This window comes from Ornithodoros turicata, chromosome 3, assembly GCF_037126465.1.
Source record: "Ornithodoros turicata isolate Travis chromosome 3, ASM3712646v1, whole genome shotgun sequence".
NCBI lineage: Eukaryota > Metazoa > Arthropoda > Arachnida > Ixodida > Argasidae > Ornithodoros > Ornithodoros turicata.
Window position 1 is genome coordinate 83496200 of NC_088203.1, and position 24063 is coordinate 83520262.

The following is a 24063-nucleotide window of genomic DNA, read 5'->3' on the forward strand; positions in this document are numbered from 1 at the left end:
ACTGAAAAAGCTTGCAAACTGAAAATTACTGACACGATTTTTTTAGCAGTCCATTCATAATTGACGAAAGATTCGGCGTTTGAAGTGCCTGGATTATTATTATTTTTTTTAAAGCGCAAGAAATCTTAGGCAATCCTGTATAATGATTAGTTATCTTCTATATTCGATATATTCGCCGTGCACTCTAAAAACATAACTTCACCGCATAGCACGCTGTGCGCCAACCATTGCCACGAATGATAGCGTTACCGCTTCTGATTCGTAGGGAGAGGTGGGCGTACGCCATTTTGTGGAAATTTGAATATATAAAAATTGTCACAAAAAAGCGTACGCCCCCCTCTCTCTTCGAATCAGAAGCGATAACCCTATCATTATTGGCAGCGGTTGGCACACAGCGTGCTATGCGGTGAAGTGCTGCTTTTAGAGTGTGATCCGGAAGCTTTTGATATCGGCGTTGAGTGCGCGAAAGCGCGTCTACAGATCCGAGCTTTTTCAAGTAGGTTGTTCGCTCGCACTTGACCACTCAATCAATCAATTTCGTGGTTGTTTTCCTTTTTTTTCCTTTCCTGGGAATAACAAGCCGCCATTGCGTAGCCTAACTTTTCCCTCCTTTTTTGAAATATAATAAATATATCCTCCCCCCCCCCCCCCCCCCCAATCGGAACGCAGGCCATTTCCTGAGACTGGGAGGCGACCGACATACGAATTCGCGCGTGCACTTGCCCCTTTACCCAAACATCTGGTATATCCCGTACCCCTTTCCTTTTTTCTTATTTTTTTCTGCCAATAAATCCCCCCCCCCCCGTACCTGGTATACATGACATTCTCGGGTAAATATAAACAAGCCTCCGCCACGACTTCAGGCGCCACAAAGACTTCGGGTCCCTCCGCGACTAAAGGCGCTCGGAACCAGCCGCCATGCAGAATTATTATCTTTCGATTTCCTGATTTGTTGAAAACAGGAGGCGTACGCCTTTCCGTGGCAATTTGAATTGCCACAAAAACGCGTATACGACACTCTCCGTCCTCAGATCAGACGCGGTAACTGTATCAATCGGCACAGTGGTTGGCGCAGAGCGTGTTTGCTGTGAAACCGGATGTCGTTTTGGCACCAAACCGGGAGCGGTGAAAACGGCATGTATACAAACCGCTCCATTACCACCACCGCCAGCACTACCACCACCCAGAAACTGTGATACAGTTGCGTGACATGAAGTACATAACTTCGTAACCTAGTTCACAACGAATTGTTGAGAATGATGCATGTACGCGGTTCCCTCAATTTTCGTACTCATTCGTATGCAAGTTTTTTTTTTCTTGCTTGTTCGTTTTGGGAACCACATATACTGTAGAAAGCAGCTACCCATATAAACGCTGCCTGCCGCGCAGATATTATTTTCGGTGTCGGGATACTGTCTTTTTTTTTTATTCTACGCTCTTGAAAATAAATTTCACAACATAGCACGCTTCTAGCCAATTATCATCCCACGTGGCATCGGTCTTTCCCCTGATCTGCTGAAAACGTACACCATTTTTGTGGTATTATGCAGTTCATAATTGCCACAAAAATGGCGTACCCCCCCGTTTTCAGCAAATCAAGGGAGTGAACGTTGCCAATCGGGATGATAGTTGGCTAGAAGCATGCCGCTCTTAAAACAGAACTTCACCACATAACACGCTCCCACACTCTTAAAAATGGACTTCACCGCATAGTGGTCCAATCGGTATATATGCGTGAAGTATGGGCGCGTTGCTCTGAGGAACCTGGTTTTCTAACAAGGGATTCAGATTATGTAAATAGTGTAAATAAACACAACCAATTTTTCAGTCGAATTTTGCCTGATATGTGTACATACGAATGGTAGATTGTACATTCTTTTAGCAGTGTGACATTCTTGTAACGATAGTTCACACGTAGAACATCTACGTTGTTATGGTGTTAGTTACAAGCAAAGTGTAACTTGAGAAGTAACTTGTGTACTTAGATAATTATGTTAAATAAAATATTGTGATCAGCACGCTCCTAGCCAACCATCATCTCGAACGCCTTTTTTTGTTACACTTATGCTGTTCATAATTGGTTCAAGGTCACCGGGTTCGTTTAGAAGTGAGCTGTAGTGACTGAGACGACAAACAGGTCTGGAGAGGAATAGTGACTGGGGCGACGTCAGTTGACCAGAGCTTGGCTACACTCGAAGCCGGATTCTGTTTTTTTTTTTTTTTTGCTACATACCGCCGCAATAAGCTTCCTGACATAAGCACTCGACGTTGTGCTACAAACTTTTGCGCCACCAGTATATTCTCATGGGCGCAAGGCGCATTTGCACGCCTACAGTTTCAGATGTAGTACCGTAGGTCGCGATAGCCAGGGTGGCGAATAATGGGTAATACCTTCCTGAGTGCATCTCGAAACTGCTGGAGTCATGAATGTCTTGGACACCATGGTGTCTCCCCAAGACCAAGGGCAGTGTTCTGCGTCCTACGTCAAAGCCGCAGAGTGATTAGGCCAGGAATCGTGTGCGGAACACTGTTTCGATAACCAATATTGCATTTCACTTTCAATATCGCGATACTCGAGCCAGGGGCACGTTCAGCAAAAAAAAAAAAAAAAAAAAAGAGCAACCAGAAGATCAGCAACCATAACTACGTATTGTCATCAAGTAGGAAACGTATCGGTGAAGGCCCATCTAGCGGCCACCAGAGTGCGTGCATTGTCATCAAGCAGGAGAACTACCAATGGCGGTAGTTGTGTGTGTTGTAATCGAGTATGGAGCCTATGTGTGTGTTGTGATCAAGTAGGAGAACTACCTATGGAGATAGTCCCCTTTATACTGAAGGAAACCTTATCTTACACATACGGGAAAATAGCGGTCCCTATGAGAGATATATTTTTTGCTACGTGTCCGGCGTGTTATCTAGTGGAGTTCTGCTTTGAGAGCGCATGATACCATTTGGAATGGTGGTTGGAGCGCGTTGTGCGGTTCTATTCCTAGCGTGTGTGGTAGCATGAGCTGGAGCTTGAACCGTCCCGAAAGCACAATCCGTGAAATAAGCGGTACGCTTTCAAGAAATGTGCGCACACCACTTCCTCCTCCTCCTCCTCAGTTTTCGCGGAGACTACACCCGCTTTCGTGTCGCATCACGTGCACGGAATCACGAGAAAGAGTACTCTGCGCCCTTGCATCTCGGCTCAAATCAAGAAAAGAAAAGGGCGCACATTGAAATATAGCGCCACGCACGCAAGCTCAACGTGAATTCTGTCGTACAGAGACCGAAGTACGGACAAGGCACGAAAAAGAAGTGTCCGTTGACGTAATTTATGCAGTGGCTTCCTGGTTTTTGAAGTGTTGCCTTAGTTTAGTCCGTGTGAAACGTTAGAGGGAGCCAGTCTGTGTGGCTGGTCTTCCGCTCCGATGCCAATACATATATACAGGGTGTTTCAGTTAAATACCCGGGCTAAATAATTCGCGAACCGGTGCACCAATCGAATAACTTTCTTTTTTACAAGTATCTGTCCAATACCGCCTACAAGATGCGCACCGCGTGAATGAGCGGGAGGCGCTCATTATGTAAATAAAAATGCAAATGAGTTTCGTAAAAAAGCGTAACTTCTAAAGCAGGGCGCTGTCGGTATTAAAATGGGTACTACCCCTTTTGGGACCTTCAGTGGATACCTTTCAGAGAAAAATCCGCCACCGAAGCGGGTCATTTGTTGCAGTAATTAATTGGTTTCGGTTTACGTATTTTTGTCGCGACTGGTCGCGGCGAAGCGCAAAAGGACGTAATTCATTGGTGTAATTCATTGGTGTAAGGACGTAATTCATTGATGGATAAGGGAGTGAAAGAGCGTCTTTTTGCGCTTCGCCGCGACCAGCCGCGACAAAAATACGTAAACCGAAACCAATTAATTACTGCAACAAATGACCCGCTTCGGTGGCAGATTTTTCTCTGAAAGGTGTCCACTGAAGGTCCCAAAAGGGGTAGTACCCATTTTAATACCGACAGCGCCCTGCTTTAGAAGTTACGCTTTTTTACGAAACTCATTTGCATTTTTATTTAAATAATGAGCGCATCCCGCTCATTCACGCGGTGCGCATCTTGTAGGCGGTATTGGACAGATACTTGTAAAAAAGAAAGTTATTCGATTGGTGCACCGGTTCGCGAATTATTTAGCCCGGGGATTTAACTGAAACACCCTGTATATATGAAGTGTTGGGCCCATGAGCCCTTGCATGCCAGAGGTGGCGCTTTATTTTTGAAGCGTGATGGGGGGCAAGCTTATGCTTGTCCCATCCTACAATACTAAGTGTTGGGGAAAATAAAGCGGATCAGTAAATTGAGGGTATAGGGAAACGTAGGGTAAAACGATAAGGAAGATGGGCTCACTAATTCTGTGACTCATCTAATCAGTCAACAATACAAGATTTGTCCCATCCTTCAGGTAGCAATACAAGATTATTTTGTGATGATCGTGAACGCTGAGCGCAAAGTTCGTGTAGTGTGATATTGTCACTCAACCCTGAGGGATCCCTGTGGTGCTTCGAGGGACCCTTCCAGTATGGTGAGCTAGAAGGCCTTCTAGAAGCCTAGAAGCTCGAAGCCTAGAAGCTAGAAGCCTTCTAGCTCACCATACTTCCAGTAGCTTTGGCCATGCATTGGGCACGCGCTCGCTGCGCGTGCAGGAAGCGCTGTCAAAGATAGTCAAAGGGTTCCTGGAAGCCCAGGGTGTTACGAAATGGAGGAGAAAGCGACACAGAATCGAATAGCTTGCTGACGAAAGGTTTAATGCCCGAATACAAAGAAAAACGAAAAAAAAAAAAAAACTGAAAGCACGGAAGCAGCCAACTTCGTTCAGGCCTCTTCCTCCTTTTCCTTTTCCAAACACAGGGAACGCCCTGGCTGAGTGAGGATACGGCTCTATAGGGTCTGGTTGGCAGAGATCTCTCACGAACCCATTCTCCGGAAATTGTCTTCGCAGTGATGCTCGCAGGACTCGCGACACCTTTGCAATGCATAATGTAAAAACCCCGAGACTAGGGAACACGAAGGGACAGACACAAACACGAAGTCTCAAAAAGCTTTGCAATATAAACTTTGTTGACACGAGTCTATTTACAATACTTGCGTCTTCGATAACGCATGATACAGGAGAACACGTTCACTACATGGGATTCTTGTGGAACCCGTACCGGTACCCGTACACGTACTCCTTGGCCCCGTGCAGCGAGCTAGCCAGTGGAGTGTCACAGAGGCGGTGCTCCGCTTTCTCCGTGCGGGCCTCCTGTGCTCCCCGTGCTGTGCTCTTTTTCATTTATTTTGTAAATTTATTTTTATTCTTGTTTACCGTTTTTGTTTAGGGAATAGCAAGCCGGCGTGCTACATGGCTGACCTTTCCCCTTTCATCTTTCCTTTTCCTTTTTGTTTGCCAACAAATCCCCCCCCCCCCTGTTATACTTGTGTTTCTTGATACCTCTGGTGCGCACGATTTAACCAGTTTAACCAGAGAACTTAACGTAGCCGTCGACGACGAGGAGTTTTCCCTGCCAACAGGAGCCCTAACAAAAATTGCTTCAAATTTTCAATGGACTCCTCCTCTGTAACTCGGAGCTATGGAGTTGTTCGCACAGCCGATATGTTCTTTTAATAATGGATGTTGTGGCTACTAACAAAGAAAAAAAAAGGTGTTACAAACATTTTGCCGTTGCGCACTACAATCCGTGTTATATTGCTATGTACTATACTCAGAAAGAGCATGCATACACGTACTGTTTCACTGTTATCACGGAACCGTGCTGTTATCGTATGGTCACCAAGATGCGAAAACAGATTTTCGTGCAAGAGCACTCGGTGCAACTTATAGTTTACTCAGCACTGGTCATTATTCTCTGGTCCTTTACGACCAGTGTTCCCCGCGGTACTATATCTTGACGAACCCGTGACACGTCACAGTTTTCTTAGCGTTCAGCCATTGATACGAAATGTCAAGTAAAGCTTTTATCTTATCCAATTCATTTTTGCACGTCGTTAATTCAGCCTCGTTTAGCTGCTGTCTCAGATCAGTAGCGAGCAGCACCCACAAGACGTTTCCCCCAGAAAGCCATTACAGGTTGGGGGGTCAAACAGGAAGCTTCGGCTATCCGACCTACTTCGAGATGAACCAGATATTGGGCTCCTCATCACGTTCATAGAGCGAAAGAAAATGTAAGAGGCGACCTCCAGTCAAGGTCTCATATGGGTCAGTGTCAGTGGAACAGGTATGTGGACGACGAGGGGAGGGACCGCTAAAGAAAATCAAAGTTACGCGTTCTTGCCAGGAAAACGCTCGTACAAATTGTTCACGTGCTGACCTTACTGTTCGGCAACACTTGCGATGCATTCCAAAAGCGTTCCACTATATTCCGAAGAATGGGGCTGCTGCTGGTTTTCAGATAGCACACACCGCGAGCACGCTATGATATCCGCTGCGATGTAAGAACGGGACTTCACCTCATAGCGCGCTGGGCGCCAACCGTTGCACTCTAAAAACCGAACTTCACCACGTAGCACGCTCGGCGCTAACCATTGGCACGAATGATAGGGTTATCACTTCTGATTCGAGGAGAGCACCGATAACAGGGCTTTCGTGACGATCATTCGTGTTATGCGCGCAGCGTGCTATGCGGTGAAGTTCGGTCATTCTGCCTATATGCCTCACTTTGAAATCGTTACTTTGAAATCGTCAACTCTTTCTCTCTCTGTTTTTAGAGCGTATCAATTGTATGGTTGGCGCACAGCATGCTATGCGGTGAAGTTCATTCTTAGAGTGTGCACGAGGTTGCGAGTTTTTGTAGATCGTGCTGGCACAAGACCCACCTGGGTATAGGATGGAAGGCGCACACCTTACGGACAGTTTACATTAACAAGTTTATTTTGATGTTGATCGTCGTGGTGTTTCATCGCCACAGACCATACTCTGCCCGATTGCTCGCGGTAATTTACATATTTTGTGGCAATTAACATAGCTGCATAAGGTGCCACAAAAGGTCGGGCGTACGCCACCGGTTTTCAACAAACCAGGGAAGTGAACGATGTCATTCGAGAACGTGGTTGTCTAGCGGCGCGTTACGTGTCGAAGCTCTCTTTAGTTTCGTTCTGCTGTGAGGTCAATAACGTCCAGCTACTTATAGATGACATTATTTGGTAAACATAAACAAGGCCGCGTCACAACTTTCGGTGCCTCGAAGACTTCCGGTCGTTCCGCGACTAAGCACGCTCGGAGCCTGCCACCATGCAGAATGATATCTTTCACTTTCCTGATTTGTTGAAAATGGGAGGCGGACGCCTCTTTCTGAATTGCCATAGGCGTATACGGCCCTTTCTCTCCTCAAATCAGAAGCGATAACAGTATCAGTCGACATAGCGGTTGGCGCAGACCGATGTTTGCTGCGAAACCGGATGTTGTTTTGGCAACAAACCGGAAGCGATGCAGAAGGGCATGTATACATCACCACCACCATTTATTGTAAGAGCTTAGCAGGAAATAGGCTGGGAATCATTGCGATTGAGTCCAGATAACATCAGTGTACACGGTGAATGTGCACGGATACGTGCCACCGAATGTATTAGAAGGAGCTTAAGAAACAGGTTCATTTGTGCACATTAACCCTTTGCAGTGCTGTTCCCGGGAGGATTTTTTTCTAAAGATACATTATTTTGTACGATCGTATAAGCACTACATCTGTAAAGAGAAATCAGATTACAGACTACCGTCTGTGAGCAATACTATATGGGTGCTTCTCGCCACTACCCATTGCTGTCCCTCTCCCTTTTCCCTCTCCCCGAGAGACATGCCGCCAGTATAAGCTGGCAGACCGCTCGTCTACGGAAGGAGTATGTGGAGGCGGAGGGTAGTTGGTGTACATTCATCGTGACAAAACAGCACAAGGACGCGGACGAAGAACGGAGACAGGACGACTGCTAACTCTCAACTGACAGGAGCAGGCTTCCCCCCCTCCCCTTCTCTAGTGTATATAAACAGGTTTCTATTAGTAAAGACTGAAAGACTGTCAGTTGAGAGTTAGCAGTCGTCCTGTCTCCGTTCTTTGTCCGCGTCCTTGTGCTGCTTACTCACGATGAACGCTCGTCTACGCAACGTTAACCCCCCCGAACATTGCTGTCAGTTTTGCAGCTCCAATCTGCCCGGCACCATTTGACTACAAACTCCTTTCTTATTCGTTGGACGAGCAAGCCGGCTCTTTGCCTGGCTAACCTTTCTTTTCTTTTTATCTTAAACATACCCCCGGCTTTCACCCATACCATCGTCATGTCAGTCCGTGGGAGGCCACATGGCCACCGAAAATGAAGATGCGGATACGGAGCAACTGCTGCGTGTGGGCTAAAAGGTCGCGAACAAAGAGAGCACAACACACAAACCTAAAATATCACTTTACTGGCCACTGAACCTGCAAGCTCAAATAATACTCTATTTGGCTACAGAGGTCTTAAGCGCCCTTTTGAAGCAGCGGTATACTCGCTCGTAAAGGCGGTTATGCGTTCGTCGACGCGCTGGTGCCTGACGTGTTCTCCCAACTTGGTATGCGATCTCAGCGATAAGTACCACGAGTTTGTCAATGGCTTGCGACGACGAAAGTGTCCGTGATGAGGAACGTACGGTCGACATTCCACGTATTGGCTCATCGATGTACGTCTCGTTTACGTCATTGCAGAGCTGTTTGGAAGCGCCACTGTTCGGTGTTCGTGGCTCTGCCATTTAAATTGGTGTCTGTAGCTTGCTGAAGATGACTGAATATATATATATATATATATATATATATATAACGGTGAATGTGTACATAGTGCAGACAACACATACACACACACACACATAAATGGGATGATGATGTGGTGGGTCATTCTCCGCCGTTATGGCGGTGCACTGCCCCATTGCACTTGTGGAAGGGATGAGAAAGTGATGATGATGGAAAGGTGTTTTATTAGAGTTCGTCCACTAGTCCAGTGCTGGAGAGGAACTCAGCAACAGCTCGTAGGCCTTGCATCAGATGTGAGGGGTCCAGCCATGGCCCGAGAATTTTGGCTAAGTCGGAACGGCGTTGATCGACGCTTTGGAGAGCAGTTTCCATGAGGGCGCGCTCGCGATCGTACTGTCCGCAGATCAGGAGGACGTGATGGAGGTCACCGCGCACACCACACGTGGAACAGAGGCTGGACTCGCCGACACCGAGGAGGTGTTTGAAAGCCGGTGTAAAAGCCACATTAAGTCTCATGCGGTGGAAGACTGTGGTAAAGGAACGCGACATTCAGCGGGGGAGAGTAAGGGTCAATGTGGGGTCAACGGAGTAAAGCAGAGAGTAGGTGGTGATGTCACGTTGCCATTGGAACTGCATCATGGGGCCAGTGAGGCTTGAGACGAGGTAACGGCAATGCCCCCGAGACAAGATGATGGGGACACGCCGGGTGTACTGGCGCGCGCCTGCGGCTGTTCGATTTGCGTCCTCGTTTCCGCTAATGCCCACATGACCCGAGATCCACTGGAAGACGATAGAGTGGCCCTGTGCGCTTGCTTTCTTATATACTTGCAGAATTTCAATGACCACAGGATAGAGGAAGCCGCGAAGTCCCATAGTTGCCACACACTGCAGCGCAGGTCTGGAATCCGTAAAAAACGACCCAGGAGCGAACGGGGCTGTCAGTAATTTTCCGTAGGGCGAAAAGGATAGCATAAAGCTCAGCGCATGTTGACGATGTTTTATGTGAGAGATGATGGCCATCTGAAATTGCTGCTGCTGATGATGATTGAAAGAAAAAAAATGGGGATTGTAGCCCTCATCACGAGGGCCGGCTACCCCAGATCACCTAAGGAAAGGAATGCCAGACACATCCACCCACACCCACTGGAGATGTCGCGAAGTGGCGACGAACGCCACAGTCAGGGTCATAGCCCGTCTAACAGCTTGGTGTCCCTTATCTGAAATTGACTCGGAGGGAATGACGAAGGCAGACGACGAACTTCCCCTCGTGGTTGAGCCGTTCGTGAAAACTGCGGTGGAAGTCTCATAACACGAGCTCATCATATCGAGAATGAGCTGCTTCGTCACGGATGCACGCATAGTGTAGACAAGTCTTCGACAAAGGGCTTTGATTACGGAGCAGAACGTCGCCGGAACACGAAAGAGTTCTTTTACGGCAATTGATGATACCCCGTAGTTAAACAAAACTTCACCACATAACACGATGAAAGCCAACCAGTGTTATCACCCCTGACTTGCGGAAAGCACAGGGCATACGCCTTTTTATGACAATAAATGTAACTGCATAAGTGTCACAGAAAAGCGTTAAATACATCTATCATTTTTAAACAAATCGTATCCGAAACGTGGTTCTGCACAGTTACATCGAGGATAACTCAAAGGACAGAATCCCGAAAACGCTATAGCGTATATAGAGAAAACAAACCGTTCATCTACATATTCTTCTTTTTTCAATCAATCAATCAAACTGTCAACATCCGCACTCTCCCTTTGTATTCAGAATGGATATATATGGGTGGTATCCACAAGCATCTGTCATTATCTGAGCTGCAGGAGGTAGCAAGGAAGCAGCGCGAAATAGCGCAGGTAGCCGCTTTGGTCACGATAATTAATGTGCGCTCCGACCCAGTTTCTCGCCGTCCCTTCCTGCGATTCCTCGGAGCTATGCACAAGATCCTCCTGCGGTTCCTGCAGGAAATATTAGTCAAACTACGACACTAGAAAAAAAAAAAAAAAAAAAGAAGAAGAAGAAGAAACGAAAGAGATGCTGTCGCAAGAGGTCGTTCAACGGATCGCAGTGGCAAGGTCGTCTCGGGTGTCGCCTATTTCCGCGATATTTATTTTTGCATACCGTAGTGACCTTGAAGCATGAACACATGCGAGTGTCACACGGGCTTTGCGGAAGAGGGTTTTAGTACATCGTCCGTCATCGCCTTTGCGTTCGGAAGGGATAGCGTTTGTGGTTCTGCGTACTGCGCGAAAGCCCTCTTTCTGTTCTCTGCGTGCGCAAAACAATCAACGCTATCCCTTGCGTACGCAAAGGCGATAGGGTACGATCTACTTAAACCCTCTATTGTTGTCGAGACGAAAAGAACCTAGTCTATTATAATGGAGTCCTCCGGCATATTTTTTTCCCCCAAAGAAATTTTAGTCACCACAATACCGACAGGCTCGGACCAAAAACCGGCACATACAGACGAACGGCTTTGAGATGCAGATACTCTGTGGGGACCCATCTAGCGCGCTGCACTACAGCCAGATATCTGACATACTGTGGATGGAGTATAAACGGATACATGGTTGTGGAACCACCACTATCTCCATATTTTTCTACTCATATCCATCCCATTCCAGTCCGAGGAGCATTTCCCAGTGGACAACGCTGTTTCCATTGAAAAGAAGATGAGTCAAGCAAGCTGCTGTGATGACGACTGAAGAACCATGTCTCTGAACACGATGCAAATTGATGTTCCGACGCTGGAACACAGAAGAAAGGACAACCACACAAAGACTCAAGTGCACTTGGTGCAATTGATGTTCTGTGTTCCACCCTCGGAACATCAATTTCCATCGTGCTCAACAGATGCCCCTTGCGTCGCCCTGTCGTATTAATGTGTGAGTGAGCGAGAAAACATGTAAGAGAGAAAGTGTAATGAGTGAGCGAGTGGATGTGGTTTAGTCCCTTCAGATGACGCAACCTTGGAAGTCATTGGGGAGTGGTTTTAGCTTAGCGCGATTGATAGAGTCCTGGTTCGCAATCCAGAAGGCGGCCAGGGGTTGAAGTCCTGCAGCTATTTTCAGTGACTTCCTTCTTTCTTCGTTTCATGTCTTTGAATTTGGGGAGGAAAAAAAGATAATGTATGTTATATGCTGTCCTCGTCTTTTTCTCTCTCCCCAAACTCAGGGGCATAGTTCTTCAGTCTGTTTCCATTGATAGGACGGCGAGGAGGAAGGCGAGTTAGTGGTGACGGACGTCCGTAACTCAAAACCCTGAGATTCAGGAACACAGATGACAACACAACACGAATCTCAAAACACCGCTATGTTTAATTTCACCAAAAACACAAGACTCATGTGAGGTGGGAGAAGGGAAAGGAGCACATAACCCTTTAATGTGAGCAAGAGGGGCCTTTCTAATTACGTTCGAGGACGTGAAACATCCTTGGTCTCCCTTTCCATATAGTGTCTTTTGACCCCAAGCTCCGCTATGTTACCGTATATGTGCATCGAAAGTTTATTTACCTCACAAACACGCGTCCAAACAAGTATGAGGAGGGAGAAAAGAAATAATTTTGGGAAGACTAACCGTTCGTACTCTCGCTCTGTCCACGTGGATACTTAGAGCTTATATAGTGCCACTTCGAAAGACGTCATTCTCTTTGATTCTCAAAGCATATGCTCTACCATAGCGTCTTCCCTTCCCATTTCCTTTACTCAAGAGGGCGCGGGACCACTTTCCAGGAGCGCTTGTGCGTCCTCAGTGGGCTTCAAACAGCGCGGACGACTGCGGCGACGTTAGGTTGAGAGAAGACAGTCCGATTGTACAAAGGAGACAGTCGCGTGACTGGAGGGAGGGGGTCGTGTGCATGACGCACCATCCTTTCGGAAACCCTGAGGATACCTGCAGGGTCCCTCCTACAAAATATACTTAACGTAAATACAACAAAATTACCGAGACATCTATTCACAATACACTTGTATTAGCGGTGGCGGTGGTGCTGTTTACTGAGCTGCCTGTCAGCCTGTTATGGCGTCATGTTGTTGGGGGGAGAGGGTCATAGGTCCACGGTCGACTTCGTAGGGGACTGTGTGGGCATTTAGCTTACACTCTCAAAACAGAGCTCCACCACTCAACGCGCTGAAGGAGAATGCACTGCACAGAATAATGCCGTTATCACTCCCGGTCTGTGGAAAGCGCGGGACGTATGCCTTTTTTGCGACAATTAACATACAGGTAACTGAAGAAGTGTCACAAAAAAAGGCGTACGCCTCCCGTCTTCAACAAGTTATACACTATTAAAAATGAACTTCTCCGCATAGCACACTCCTAGCCAACCATCATCTCAAGTGATAACGTTATCTGCCTTGATTTCTTGCAAACGGGAGGCGTACGCCTTTTTGTGACAATTATGAACAGCATAAGTGTCACAAAAAAGGCGTACGCCTCCCGTACAATGCCATTCGGGATAATGGTTGTCTAGGAGCGTGTCATGTCGTGACATTCATGTTTAAGAGCCCTTTCATCAGCAGCCACCACCATCATGGTAACGGTGTATGATTGATGTCCTGCGGGATTATTATTGGCTATAGGAGCGTTTTATGTGGTGAAGTTATGATTTTAGAGGTGTACGCAGCGTCTGAGGAAAACCCAGGGAAAATATCCAGGGATCACAGCCGGTGCCGTGATCCGAACCCACACGCTTAAAAATGAACTTCACCGCATAGCACGCTCCTATAGGAGCGTACTATGCGGTGAAGTTCTCTTTCTGCAGAAGGCAGGCCTTGCTCAACGTCCCATCTAAGACTTTGCTCCCCCGACGAACTCGTGCACCCTCACCGCAACCCCATCCTTCATCCTCCTCTACCCTCCATCCGTCCGTCCTTTCCTTGTGTTTTGTTTTGTGTTCTTTTTTTTTGCTATAGTCGTGACGACGCCCACTTCTGTGTGGCCAACAACGGCGAGCCTATCCTGCCATTACCCCCCCCCCCCCCCCTCCTCTTTTTTAAGAGTGCAGGTCTCGGATGCGGTCTCGGCGCAGAACGTCACGCGAGCTGATCGTGCTTCCATTCGGTTCGCGACAAATAGGGTCCCCGATTTTCGGTGCTTAATTTTTCAGAAATTCGGTGGGACAAATCGGTGGCTATTACGCTCACCAGGAATCGGTGTCATTCGGTGATAATATTTTGAAACGTGAAAGCACCCGGTGGAAACCGGCGAGGAACGTGATGGGAGTTTCCCATGCCTACAGGTGAACCAACACGTGATGTCCTTGTGTGTGTGTGTGTGTGTGTTTTCATTACAATGCCAACTGTTAAAATGGGGGTTGATAAGATTGGAGGTACATGTTAGCGATGCATGTCACATCGCACACCGCTCTTTTCATTGTAAGGAATTAGCATCGGATCTTTCTTGTGGAAGGCAAATCTTTCAGTCGGACCGTCTCCTAGTTTTCACTGTTCGTAGCGAATAGTTCGCACTGGTATACACCCCATGGTATCTAGGCTCTAGCTGGGGCACTTCCTGACCGAATAGACGTATTCTCACTATGCAGATCTATTTGTAACTGGCCTAGAACCGGACTATCGGCAACATTAAGACCCCGTGAGAAGCTAAACATGAAATGCCCGCTCTCTCAAGAACGACCTCATGTCCCCCGTCAACCAGTTCAGAACGAAGGGACAGGAAATGAAATCAAGACATTTGAAGCCGACATTTCAACGCCAATCGGTGAATAATTATTTCCACAGAACTTGTAAAAAATTTACCGGCATAAGTTTACTGGCTCTTTTCGGTAAATACCGAAGACCGAGAACCCTAGCGACAAAGCTTCGTCCGGGAGCTACCTGGCCTTGCGGGGCGGGGCATATCGATATGTTCGCGTTCCGACGAATTTCATGCAGCTCATTCCAGTTTGTTGCTCCTGCCCTCTCCTGCACGGCGGGCCACCGAATGCTTCAAAAACAGGGTTAATGCCGGGGTGGTGTACCCTCATCGTATGCGAGGCATAAATGGAACGTACACGCGCGCGCGCTCGGCAAACGGTCTTGCCGGAGGGGAAGCATCACGCACGGAAGGCGCCATTTCAGGGATATCACTCATTAGTATCGATACACGCAATGTTCCATGGAACGGTGGAGGCCACGCTGAGGACGAATGGGAAATGAAGGAATTACTGGCCATTAGTATCACCAGTAGTCAGTGGCTACTCTAGCTCGTAATTTGTATTATTATTTTTCTTTTCTGTGCTCCTAAGAGTGATAAATCAAGCTCCTGCGTGGGAGGGAGATATTACATACACATCACTCATATATTTTGAATGTCTGAGGCAAGCGCACACTCTTAAAAATGAACTTCATCGCATAACACGCTCCTAGCCAACCATCATCTCGAACGGTCTCGTTATCTGCCCTGATTTGTTGAAAACCGGAGGCGTACGCCTTTTTTGTGACAATTATGAACACCATAAGTGTCACAAAAATGGCGGACGCCTCCCGTTTTCAAGAAATCAGGGCAGATAACGACATCGTTCGAGATGAGGAGCGTGCTATGCGGTGAAGTTCATTTCGAAGAATGCAGGGTAACTCAGATTGCAGAAGTGGTGCCTGGATTCGAACAAGTGACACGTCTCGGTGTGTAAGGCAGTTGTCCTCGGCGCTGAGCCGCGCGAGCTGTTTATTCTTATTTTTATGTCTTTATTACTGCAATCTGGTTGGAAACTATAAGCGAGAACGAGTGAGAAAAAACCCAACAAGATGGTCATTCTGAACAATGCAACTAGAGTCTGAAGGAGAAGATCCTGCTACGACATTCTTGCGCAACTTAGTCTTCCTTAGAACATTCTACCGGCATCACCACCACCACCTCCACGACCACCACCCAGATCTCCGTTTTTATATGCCGTCAGCGCTTCCTCGCCCCATCACGTCACTCATCTGCAGGCTCCGCCTCAACGTACCATACAGCGGCCGACTATTGTTCAAGCTCGGCAAGGTTTTCTTCTCCAACTGCGTTCTGTGTTGGTGTAGTTGAAGACGTGGATCACACACTCCAAGACTGCTCGAGGTACAGTGCACACCGTAGTACCTTTGTGTCATCGCTGGCCCGCATGGATAATCGCCCAAATGCTCAGTGGCGGACCCAGGCCCTCGGATTTGGGGGGGGGGGAGGGGAGTGATCCACCACTGATCATACTCCACCGAAAAGGTTCTTGGGTGCTGGCCTGGAGATCAGCTCATACCTGCCCTGCGCGTCCTTCTGCAATTCCTCGTCTCGACGGACCTCTTTGACACTCTGTGACGCTGTTTGTTTTTTGTGCATTGAGATTTTGGCACTTTCGAACTGTCCTGCACTGTTGCATCTGGCGCCAAGTTCTAGGGCATTTTGCTTTTCGCCTTCTGTCCAAGTTTTGTGGTGATGCCTTCATCTATTCCATTTTTCCTTCACTTCTTTTTTTTCGCCTTCCTTTCCCTTGATTTGTTTTACGCATAACAAGCTACAAATAACGCGTCCTGGAGTAGCCAGTCTCGATTGAAAAAGTAAAAAAGGAGATGTTAGTCCCAAAACACTTGGGACTGACTACTCCAGGACGCGTTAATTACGGCTCACTACACGGCGAGGAAAAATTTTGCACTTTAGTGCCCGTCTAAATCATTAGTGTGCGTTGCCAGTAGACAGGATGCAAATTGTGCGAAAAGAAAGGGGGGAAATAGAAAAATAACAAACAAACAACACTGTCATTCACCAGCGCCTTGTTTGTCTACTTCACGTCCCGTGTCTGCGCAGTTTTCTTCGTGTCAACACTGTCATTAACTGGCCCTTAGGAGGAGATACCGTCAGGTTATGTACCACCATGCGATCGGATGACTGGCTGATAATGCGGGGCTTTGCGTATACTGTAGCCTTGTAACAGATTCTCGGAATATTGCTCTGTCCAAATCGGACACGCGTGTCGGGTTTGAAGCAAAATGGCGAGAAATTAGAAACTAAACGAAGGACGAGCTAGTAGAGGCTGAATTTTTTTTTGTCACTTGTGCTGCAGTTGTGCTACCTTGCCGGCTATGGCAAAGCCACTTTCTTTTATTTTTTTACTTAACTTAAAGTATTTCCTATAACATTCGACATTCGTGCAAGACTGCGGATTTCTTTTCGGGACTGCAGATAAGCATGATCTGATGTATCACGCAGACTACAGCTTTGAAGGGGGTGGATTAAAAGAAGCGAAAGAGGAAAGGTCAGCAAAGCAAAGAGAGGGAAAAAAGGTCGGTTAATAGTGCCATTCGATCAACTCAATAAAAGTTTATCCACTTTTCAATAAAAGCGATGTTGGTGGCTAAATACATAAATACAATTTCAGTAGCTATTACAGCCATCCGTGAAGCATCAACAACAAACAAGCTTCTTCAACCTCTCCGTATTATTTTTAGTCCGTCCAACTCCAAGCTTCATCGACAGCTGTCTGTACCCATAGACTGAGCTGTTGCTCGCTTATACGGAATATTTGGGTCCGCGGATTTCGTTCTATGGACGCTCGTGCACCAAAATGTCCAGCTCCCCCTTGATATATATGAACAATTTCTGTACCCGAGAGCCTTATAGGATCAGTATAGAACAACTAGGGGGAAACGGAGAATGGCTTTTGATGAACAAATTTAGGTGAATGCAAATAACTGTTGGTCCACGGTTGAGAAACAAATGTGACTGATAATAATATAAATGCGAGAATGAAAAATGTCATTCAAATAATGACTAAGACTTCAATACATGGGAAGGATATGTTGATGCGCCATTGCTCAGTTTTGTTGAGCAAAACGTTAAAACTCCGCCACATACGAGATGTCAATGATTCCTGCATTTTGCGCTCTGTGAACAGGGAGTCTGGTCCCGGGATTTGTGTCGAAAGTATAGTGTCTTACACAGCGTGCTTTCACTCTTAGGCCTCCTTTTGTGTACTGCAGTTCAACATATCGAATAATGGGTTGTCGTCGTCGGGCTACGAAGCTACGAGCCCGTAGCTTCGCGAAGCTACGGGGAAAAACGTTTTGAATGTATTGACCAGAAGCAGAGTTGGGACTCTATCCTAACAACAGACTAACACAGTGATAGCGGCCAAAACGAAGCTCAGACCAGCTTCTCGTCAAAGGATTTTGCTTTCACAAGAGTTCGAAAGTCTTTTCTTTTTATGTGTCTCGTCACGTGTCTTTGAATAAGTAAACTATTTCGCAACTGTTTAAAAAAAGTATTAATTTTGTTTAATTTTGCGTTGTTCAATTTCTTTTCGTTCATTTTCTTCCAGGACATCTGCACTAACCCTGTCTTTGTGTCCGACGGTCCATCTCAGTTCGACGTCTCTCCAGGAAAACTCGGTTAGTAGATTTTGTTTGAACGGGCAATGCATTGTTCGCCGCGTGCTTACATGTGGCTTACGTACGAATTACGATGGGCACGGTTCACGGCACCCGAAAATACACACGTCGTTTGCTCGTCCGTGCTTTCATTAGAGCGAGTGAAGAGCAACTCTGGCTGGTTGCTTACAATGCTCGCTGGAGCGAAAACGGAACAACGAGTGCATTTTTCTTGGGTCCTCGGAGGCGGCACGCTTCGCGAACGATACTTTCACGCGCGGAGGGCAGTCGTTGCACCCCGGTGAGGTCAATCTTTCTTTACGCGGGCGGTCGCCGAGGACGTGTACAGAGCACCGCGTTTCAGACTCGTGGCGCTCGACCAGCTTCGGGAAGTAACTTAATTACAAGCTTGATCGCTTATTGATCAATAATCCGCGTTATCGGTTTTTATTTTTCGGCGGATTCAGCGTATGATTATCGATGTTTATTGATTTTCATGAAATCGGCGTTTTTCGATGTTTTTCCAGACATGTACATGGTTTTCCCGACAGTTATCGGCGAATAGAAGTCACAATGTAATATCCACACGGCGCTCATTCAACATGGCGTTGTTCGAAAAAGTAAACGAACATTTTTCACAACCATCGTATTTCGGTACGATTTTCTGATCTCCATCAACAACTTGCTGGGCATGTGCAGTAATTTATCTCTGCCATGTCGTGGAATGTCCCTCTGTATTCGGTGTTTTTCGATTAAAACCGAATGAGGGAAAATTTACCCGGCGTATGTTTTCGGTGTTTTTCGATTAAAACCGAATGAGGGAAAATTTACCCGGCGTATGTTTTCGGTGTTTTTCGATTAAAACCGAAAACGCGGAACCCTACAATCTTAGAAATGAACTTCACCGCATAGCACGCTCTTAGCCAACCATAATCTCAAATGATATCGTTGTTTGCCCTGATTTGTTGAAAACGGGAGGCGTACCCCTTTTTTGTGACAATTATGAACAGCATAAGTGTCACAAAAAGGCGTACGCCTCCCGTTTTCAACAAACCAGGGCAGATAACGATATCATTTGAGATGACGGTTGGCTAGGAGTGTGCTATGCGGTGAAGTTCATTTCTAAGAGTGTACGGCAAGGAACTAGTAACTGCAATTAATAGCTCTTTCTCGGAGAGCAAGTGCATGAACGCGCATTCACGCGAAAGCAAGTGAATGAATATACTGTCGTGTTCAGCTTAATAAGGAAAAAAAATCTAGCCCGATCGGCTCTCAAAATATTAATGCGCCGCAGATAGGACGGTTGGGGACAGAGAGGTCACGCTTGCTCCTCCGCGAGATAATGCAGCCCATTATGCTCACTACACTCTTAAAAATGAGCTTGACCGCATAGCACGCTCTTAGCCAACCATCATCTCAAATGATATCGTTATCTGCCCTGATTTGATGGAAACGGGAGGCGTACGCCTTTGTTGTGACACTTATGCTGTTCATAATTGTCACAAAAAAGGCGTACGCCTCCCGTTTTCAACAAATCAGGGCAGATAGCGATATCATTTGAGATGATGGATGGCTAGGAGCGTGCTATGCGATGAAGTTCATTTTTAAGAGTGCATGACAAGACGCTGCGTGGTGGCGCTGCAGTATTTCTCCTGGTGCCGTGTTGCGTCTCCTTATCTCCAACGGCGTATGTAGTTGACGGACTACATTTCTTTTCCTTCTTAAGTCGAACACGACTATAGTTTCTGAAATGAGGGAAATAGACGACGAGTTCTAAACTAACTGTAACTAATTGTTGTCTATTTACAGTTACTTTAGAATTTCGTGTTTGTCTCTTTGTAGCTCCAGAAACTATAGCCCCACGCTCTTAGAAATGAACTTCACCGCATAATACGCTCCTAGCCAACCATCATCTCGAATGATATCGTTTTCTGCACTGATTTGCTGAAAACGGGAAGCGTACGCCTTTTTTGTGACACTTATGCTGTTCATAATTGTCACAAAAAAGGCGTACGCCTCCCGTTTTCAACAAATCAGGGCAGATAGCGATATCATTTGAGATGATGGATGGCGAGGAGCGTGCTATGCGGTGAAGTTCATTTTTAAGAGTGCACATGAATGACGATGGGATGAGGTGTTTCACCGCAACAATTGCGACGCATGTGGTCGGGGGGGGGGGGGGGATATGTTTATTAAGGGGAAAAAAAGGAAAATCATGTTGGCGGGGTAATATATGAGTGAGATGGCGATGAAAAAGATGAGACATACACATACGCACATGCACATGACAGAACACAGCAAATCAGATACTACACATGCGGGGGCGTCGTAACTGTCGGAGTTCGTAGTTCATCCAGTCGACCACATGTCATGTACGTAGTACGATGAAGTTCTACAGATCACATCCCCGCACTCGGCAAAAGATTCTGAGGTTAGAGCAGTTCGGGTGGGGCGGTAGACGTAGATCGGTAGAAGAACTGATGAAATAAGTGCAGGCATTGACGGTGCTTCGCGGGTTCAGAGCAAGGGTTCAAGATTGCGGCAAGGCTGAACGGCTTACAATTGATGTGTTATGAGAAAATTTATTGAACATGTACGAGTACATACTTCGAGGTCTGGGCACTGCGTAGAAGTACAAAAAGGACAGGACGAGGAGAACAGACTATACACGAGACAAGTGCTACTAGCAACTGTTTAATGAAATTCGCAAAGAAAAGGAGGGGAGAGGAGGAAAAACTAGAACGGGCGAGGAGGGCAATACATTCCAGTTCGTCAGCGGCGACGAAAGCGACTCAAAAGAATAATCTCTTTATCGCGCAGGATGATAGAAAGTGCGCTCACGCAAGAATCCTCGCCTGTTTCGTGAATGTAGAATGCTTCCAATAGACCTCTATGTACGAACTCATACCAACTAGTCCACCACCAAGCGCTATTTACGTACGAGTTGTCTTTCGCCTTTCATTCATTTAATTTCCTTTGTGGGAGTAGCAGAATTCGTCAGGTGACCGAATTCAATATCTTCCGTTTTTTTTTCCTTCTATAATCACACTCAAGCTCAAAGTACGAGTAACAGATTCACTGTTATGTTCTCTGCACAGGTTCTATATACATGCAAACATACATACATACACCACAAGACATATACGTAATACCTAACTATATCTGTGCATTAGATTAGATTAGAATTAGAGAAGAAAAATATGGAGATGGTGGCTCCCAGAAAACACTCTGTACATTATTTACAACGACACGCGATACAGTAAGTGCGATAGACATAATACAGTCAGCTGAGTATTCACGGGGTGTCGTTATCACATCTTCGGGAGTAGTCAGCTGTGCGAGGTCTCATTTGCAAACCTACGCGTTTCACTGCAAGTATGTTGGATAAAAGTGATTACCGATTACCGAGGTCGAAAGCAGTTGCGAAACGACGTGCGGAATGAGCGGCTGTCTACGAACGGTTTGTCTGCTATAGTCGTGGACACAGCGATCTTTATGTGTATACGTTGACGTTTGACCATGACCTGTCTAGAATGCATTGCATTCGCTTGGCGCGCCATTGTCTGCACGGACCGGTACATATAGAGTAAGGCAGGCTATACCACTACCACCACTTGCCGAACGCACTTGCCGATTTCGAAGACCATTGAAGAAGGGAGATGACGTATACGAAGTAGCAACCACACTCTAAGAAAAAAGGAGTAATTTTACTCCTTTTGGGGACTAAATGCATTGCTACAAAAAATAGCCCCTTTCGGGAGTAAATACATGGGAGTAAATGAATGTCACAGAGTGGGTCACAGTGTAAGGGTCCCAGGTACATAATTCGTGTGCATGCATGAAAATACTTTGAATCAAATCGTCAACCGTGATATATCGAGTGATATAAAATCTTGCGACATACATAGAGCACAATTTGCGAAAAAAGAAGCGCTATCTGTTTCTTACTCTGTGTGGGTGGAGAGATTTCTAAGTTGGCTGAGTTATACAGCCTTTTGCCATCAAATTCACGATTGATTGATTGATTTTTAAAAGAAAAAAATGGATATGTTAGTCTCGAGCCACTCGGGACTGGCTACTCCAGGACGCGTTATTAAGAAAAGAAAGGGAAATTACACAAAACTCGACGCTTTGCAACAGAATGGAAACAGAATAAATGAGAACATCATCACCTAGCTTGGCACCAAAAGCGAAATCTCAGTGCACTAAAACAAATTCACGAATAGCACATATTTGCGTAGACTGTTGCATTCGGAAGACCATTCGCGAAGTTCAGTGACAATTTGCAGTGCTGGAGGGTAAATGTCGGGGTTAGGGGACTAAAATGCGGTGTAAACTGCAGTCTAGGGGAGTAAAAGCAGCAATTACTCACTATTTTACTCACTTTTTTATTAGAGTGCAGACCGGTGGTGCACTCTAAAAAAAAGGAGTAAAATGGGGAGTAATTGCAGCTTATAGTCCCCTAAAATGCAATTACTCCCTATTTTGGTCCCCTAGCCCCGACATTTACTCCCCAGGACAGCAAATTGTCACTGAACTCCACAAATTGTCTTCCTAATGCAACAGTCTATGTAAATATATGCTCGTGGTCAATTTGATGGCATAAGGCTGTATTACTCAGCCAACTTAGCAATTTTCCACCCCCACAGAGTAAGAAAGAGTTAGCGTTTCTTTCTTCGCAAATTGTGCCCTATGTATGTCGTAAGATTTTATATCACTCGACATATCACTGTTGACTGTTCGATTCGAAGTATTTTCATGCATGCACGCGAGTTTTGTTCATGGGATTCTTAGAACAAAGCGTGAAACGCAGTCTCCACTCTGTGACATTCATTTACTCCCGGAAGGGACTATATTTTTGTGGCAATGTATTTACTCCCCCAAAGGAGTAAAATTACTCCTTTTTTTCTTCTTAGAGTACAGTGGTGGTGGTGCCAGTCAAATAGCTCGCCGTTGTCGTCCTCACAGAGGTGGGCCACGTCACGACTAACGCTCTGGGGGAATGTGCGTCCTGGGTCGACTTCAAAGAGAACTGTGCCGACATACATTGTAAAAACAGAACTTCACCGCGTAACACTCTGTGCGCCAACCATTGCCGCGACTGATAGGGTTATCACTCGTGATTCGAACAGAGGGGAGTAGCCTCTTTTTTTTTTTCTCAATTTGGATATACGGTAATTGACACAGAAAGGCGTACCTCCTTCTCTGTCTTCGAATCAGAAGCGATGACCCTATCGGAGTGGCAATGGTTGGCGCACTGCGTGCTACGCGGTGAAGTTCTGTTTTGAGAGTGTGTGTCTGACAGCGTCTGAGGAAAACCCAGGAACACCTCAGATTCCAGGCCTGCACCAGCCGGCACCAGGATTCGAACCCCGATACCTCCCAGTCTCCACGTGACATGGCCAGCACGCTAACCACCGTGCACGCATATGCCATCGTTGGCCTGATATAGCGTCGCGAGCGTGGCCAGCAACAACAACAACAACAACAACAATAAATGATGACGATGAGATGGGGCATATACAGGGTGTCTCAGTTAAATCCCCGGCCTAAATAATTCGCGAACGGGTGCACCCAATCAAAGATTATTATTTCTTTTATTTCTTGTTTAAAGTATCTGTCCAATACCGTGTGAATGTGTGGGAAGCGCTCATTATTCAAATACAAAGTCAAGTGAGTTTCGTGAAAAACATAACTTGTAAAGCAGGGCGCCGTCGGTATTAAAATGGGTACTACCCCTTTTGGGACCGGACACCTTTTCGATAATATTCTGCCTCCGAAGCGGGTCACTTGTTGCAGTAATTAGTTTCGGTTTACATATTTTGTCGCGGCTGGTCGCGGTGAAGCGCCAAAGGACGCTCTTCCACTCCCTTATCCACCAATGAATTACATGTTCTTGAGCGTACTTCGCAACGGGGAGTGCTGAAGAAAAAGTAACAGCGTCATACAGGCTTCGCCAGTCCCCCACCCCGCG

General features: G+C 46.4%; 1 protein-coding gene across 3 annotated transcripts in view; it reads left to right on the forward strand.

The window, feature by feature from the left end:
• Positions 1–24063, forward strand: part of LOC135388713 (calpain-C-like) — an 89820-nt gene that overhangs the window by 21161 nt on the left and 44596 nt on the right. For all 3 annotated transcript variants that reach the window (XM_064618444.1, XM_064618447.1, XM_064618445.1), the window contains exon 3: positions 18041–18110. In XM_064618444.1, coding sequence (XP_064474514.1) covers positions 18041–18110 — 70 coding nt within the window. The remainder of the gene's footprint in view (positions 1–18040; positions 18111–24063) is intronic.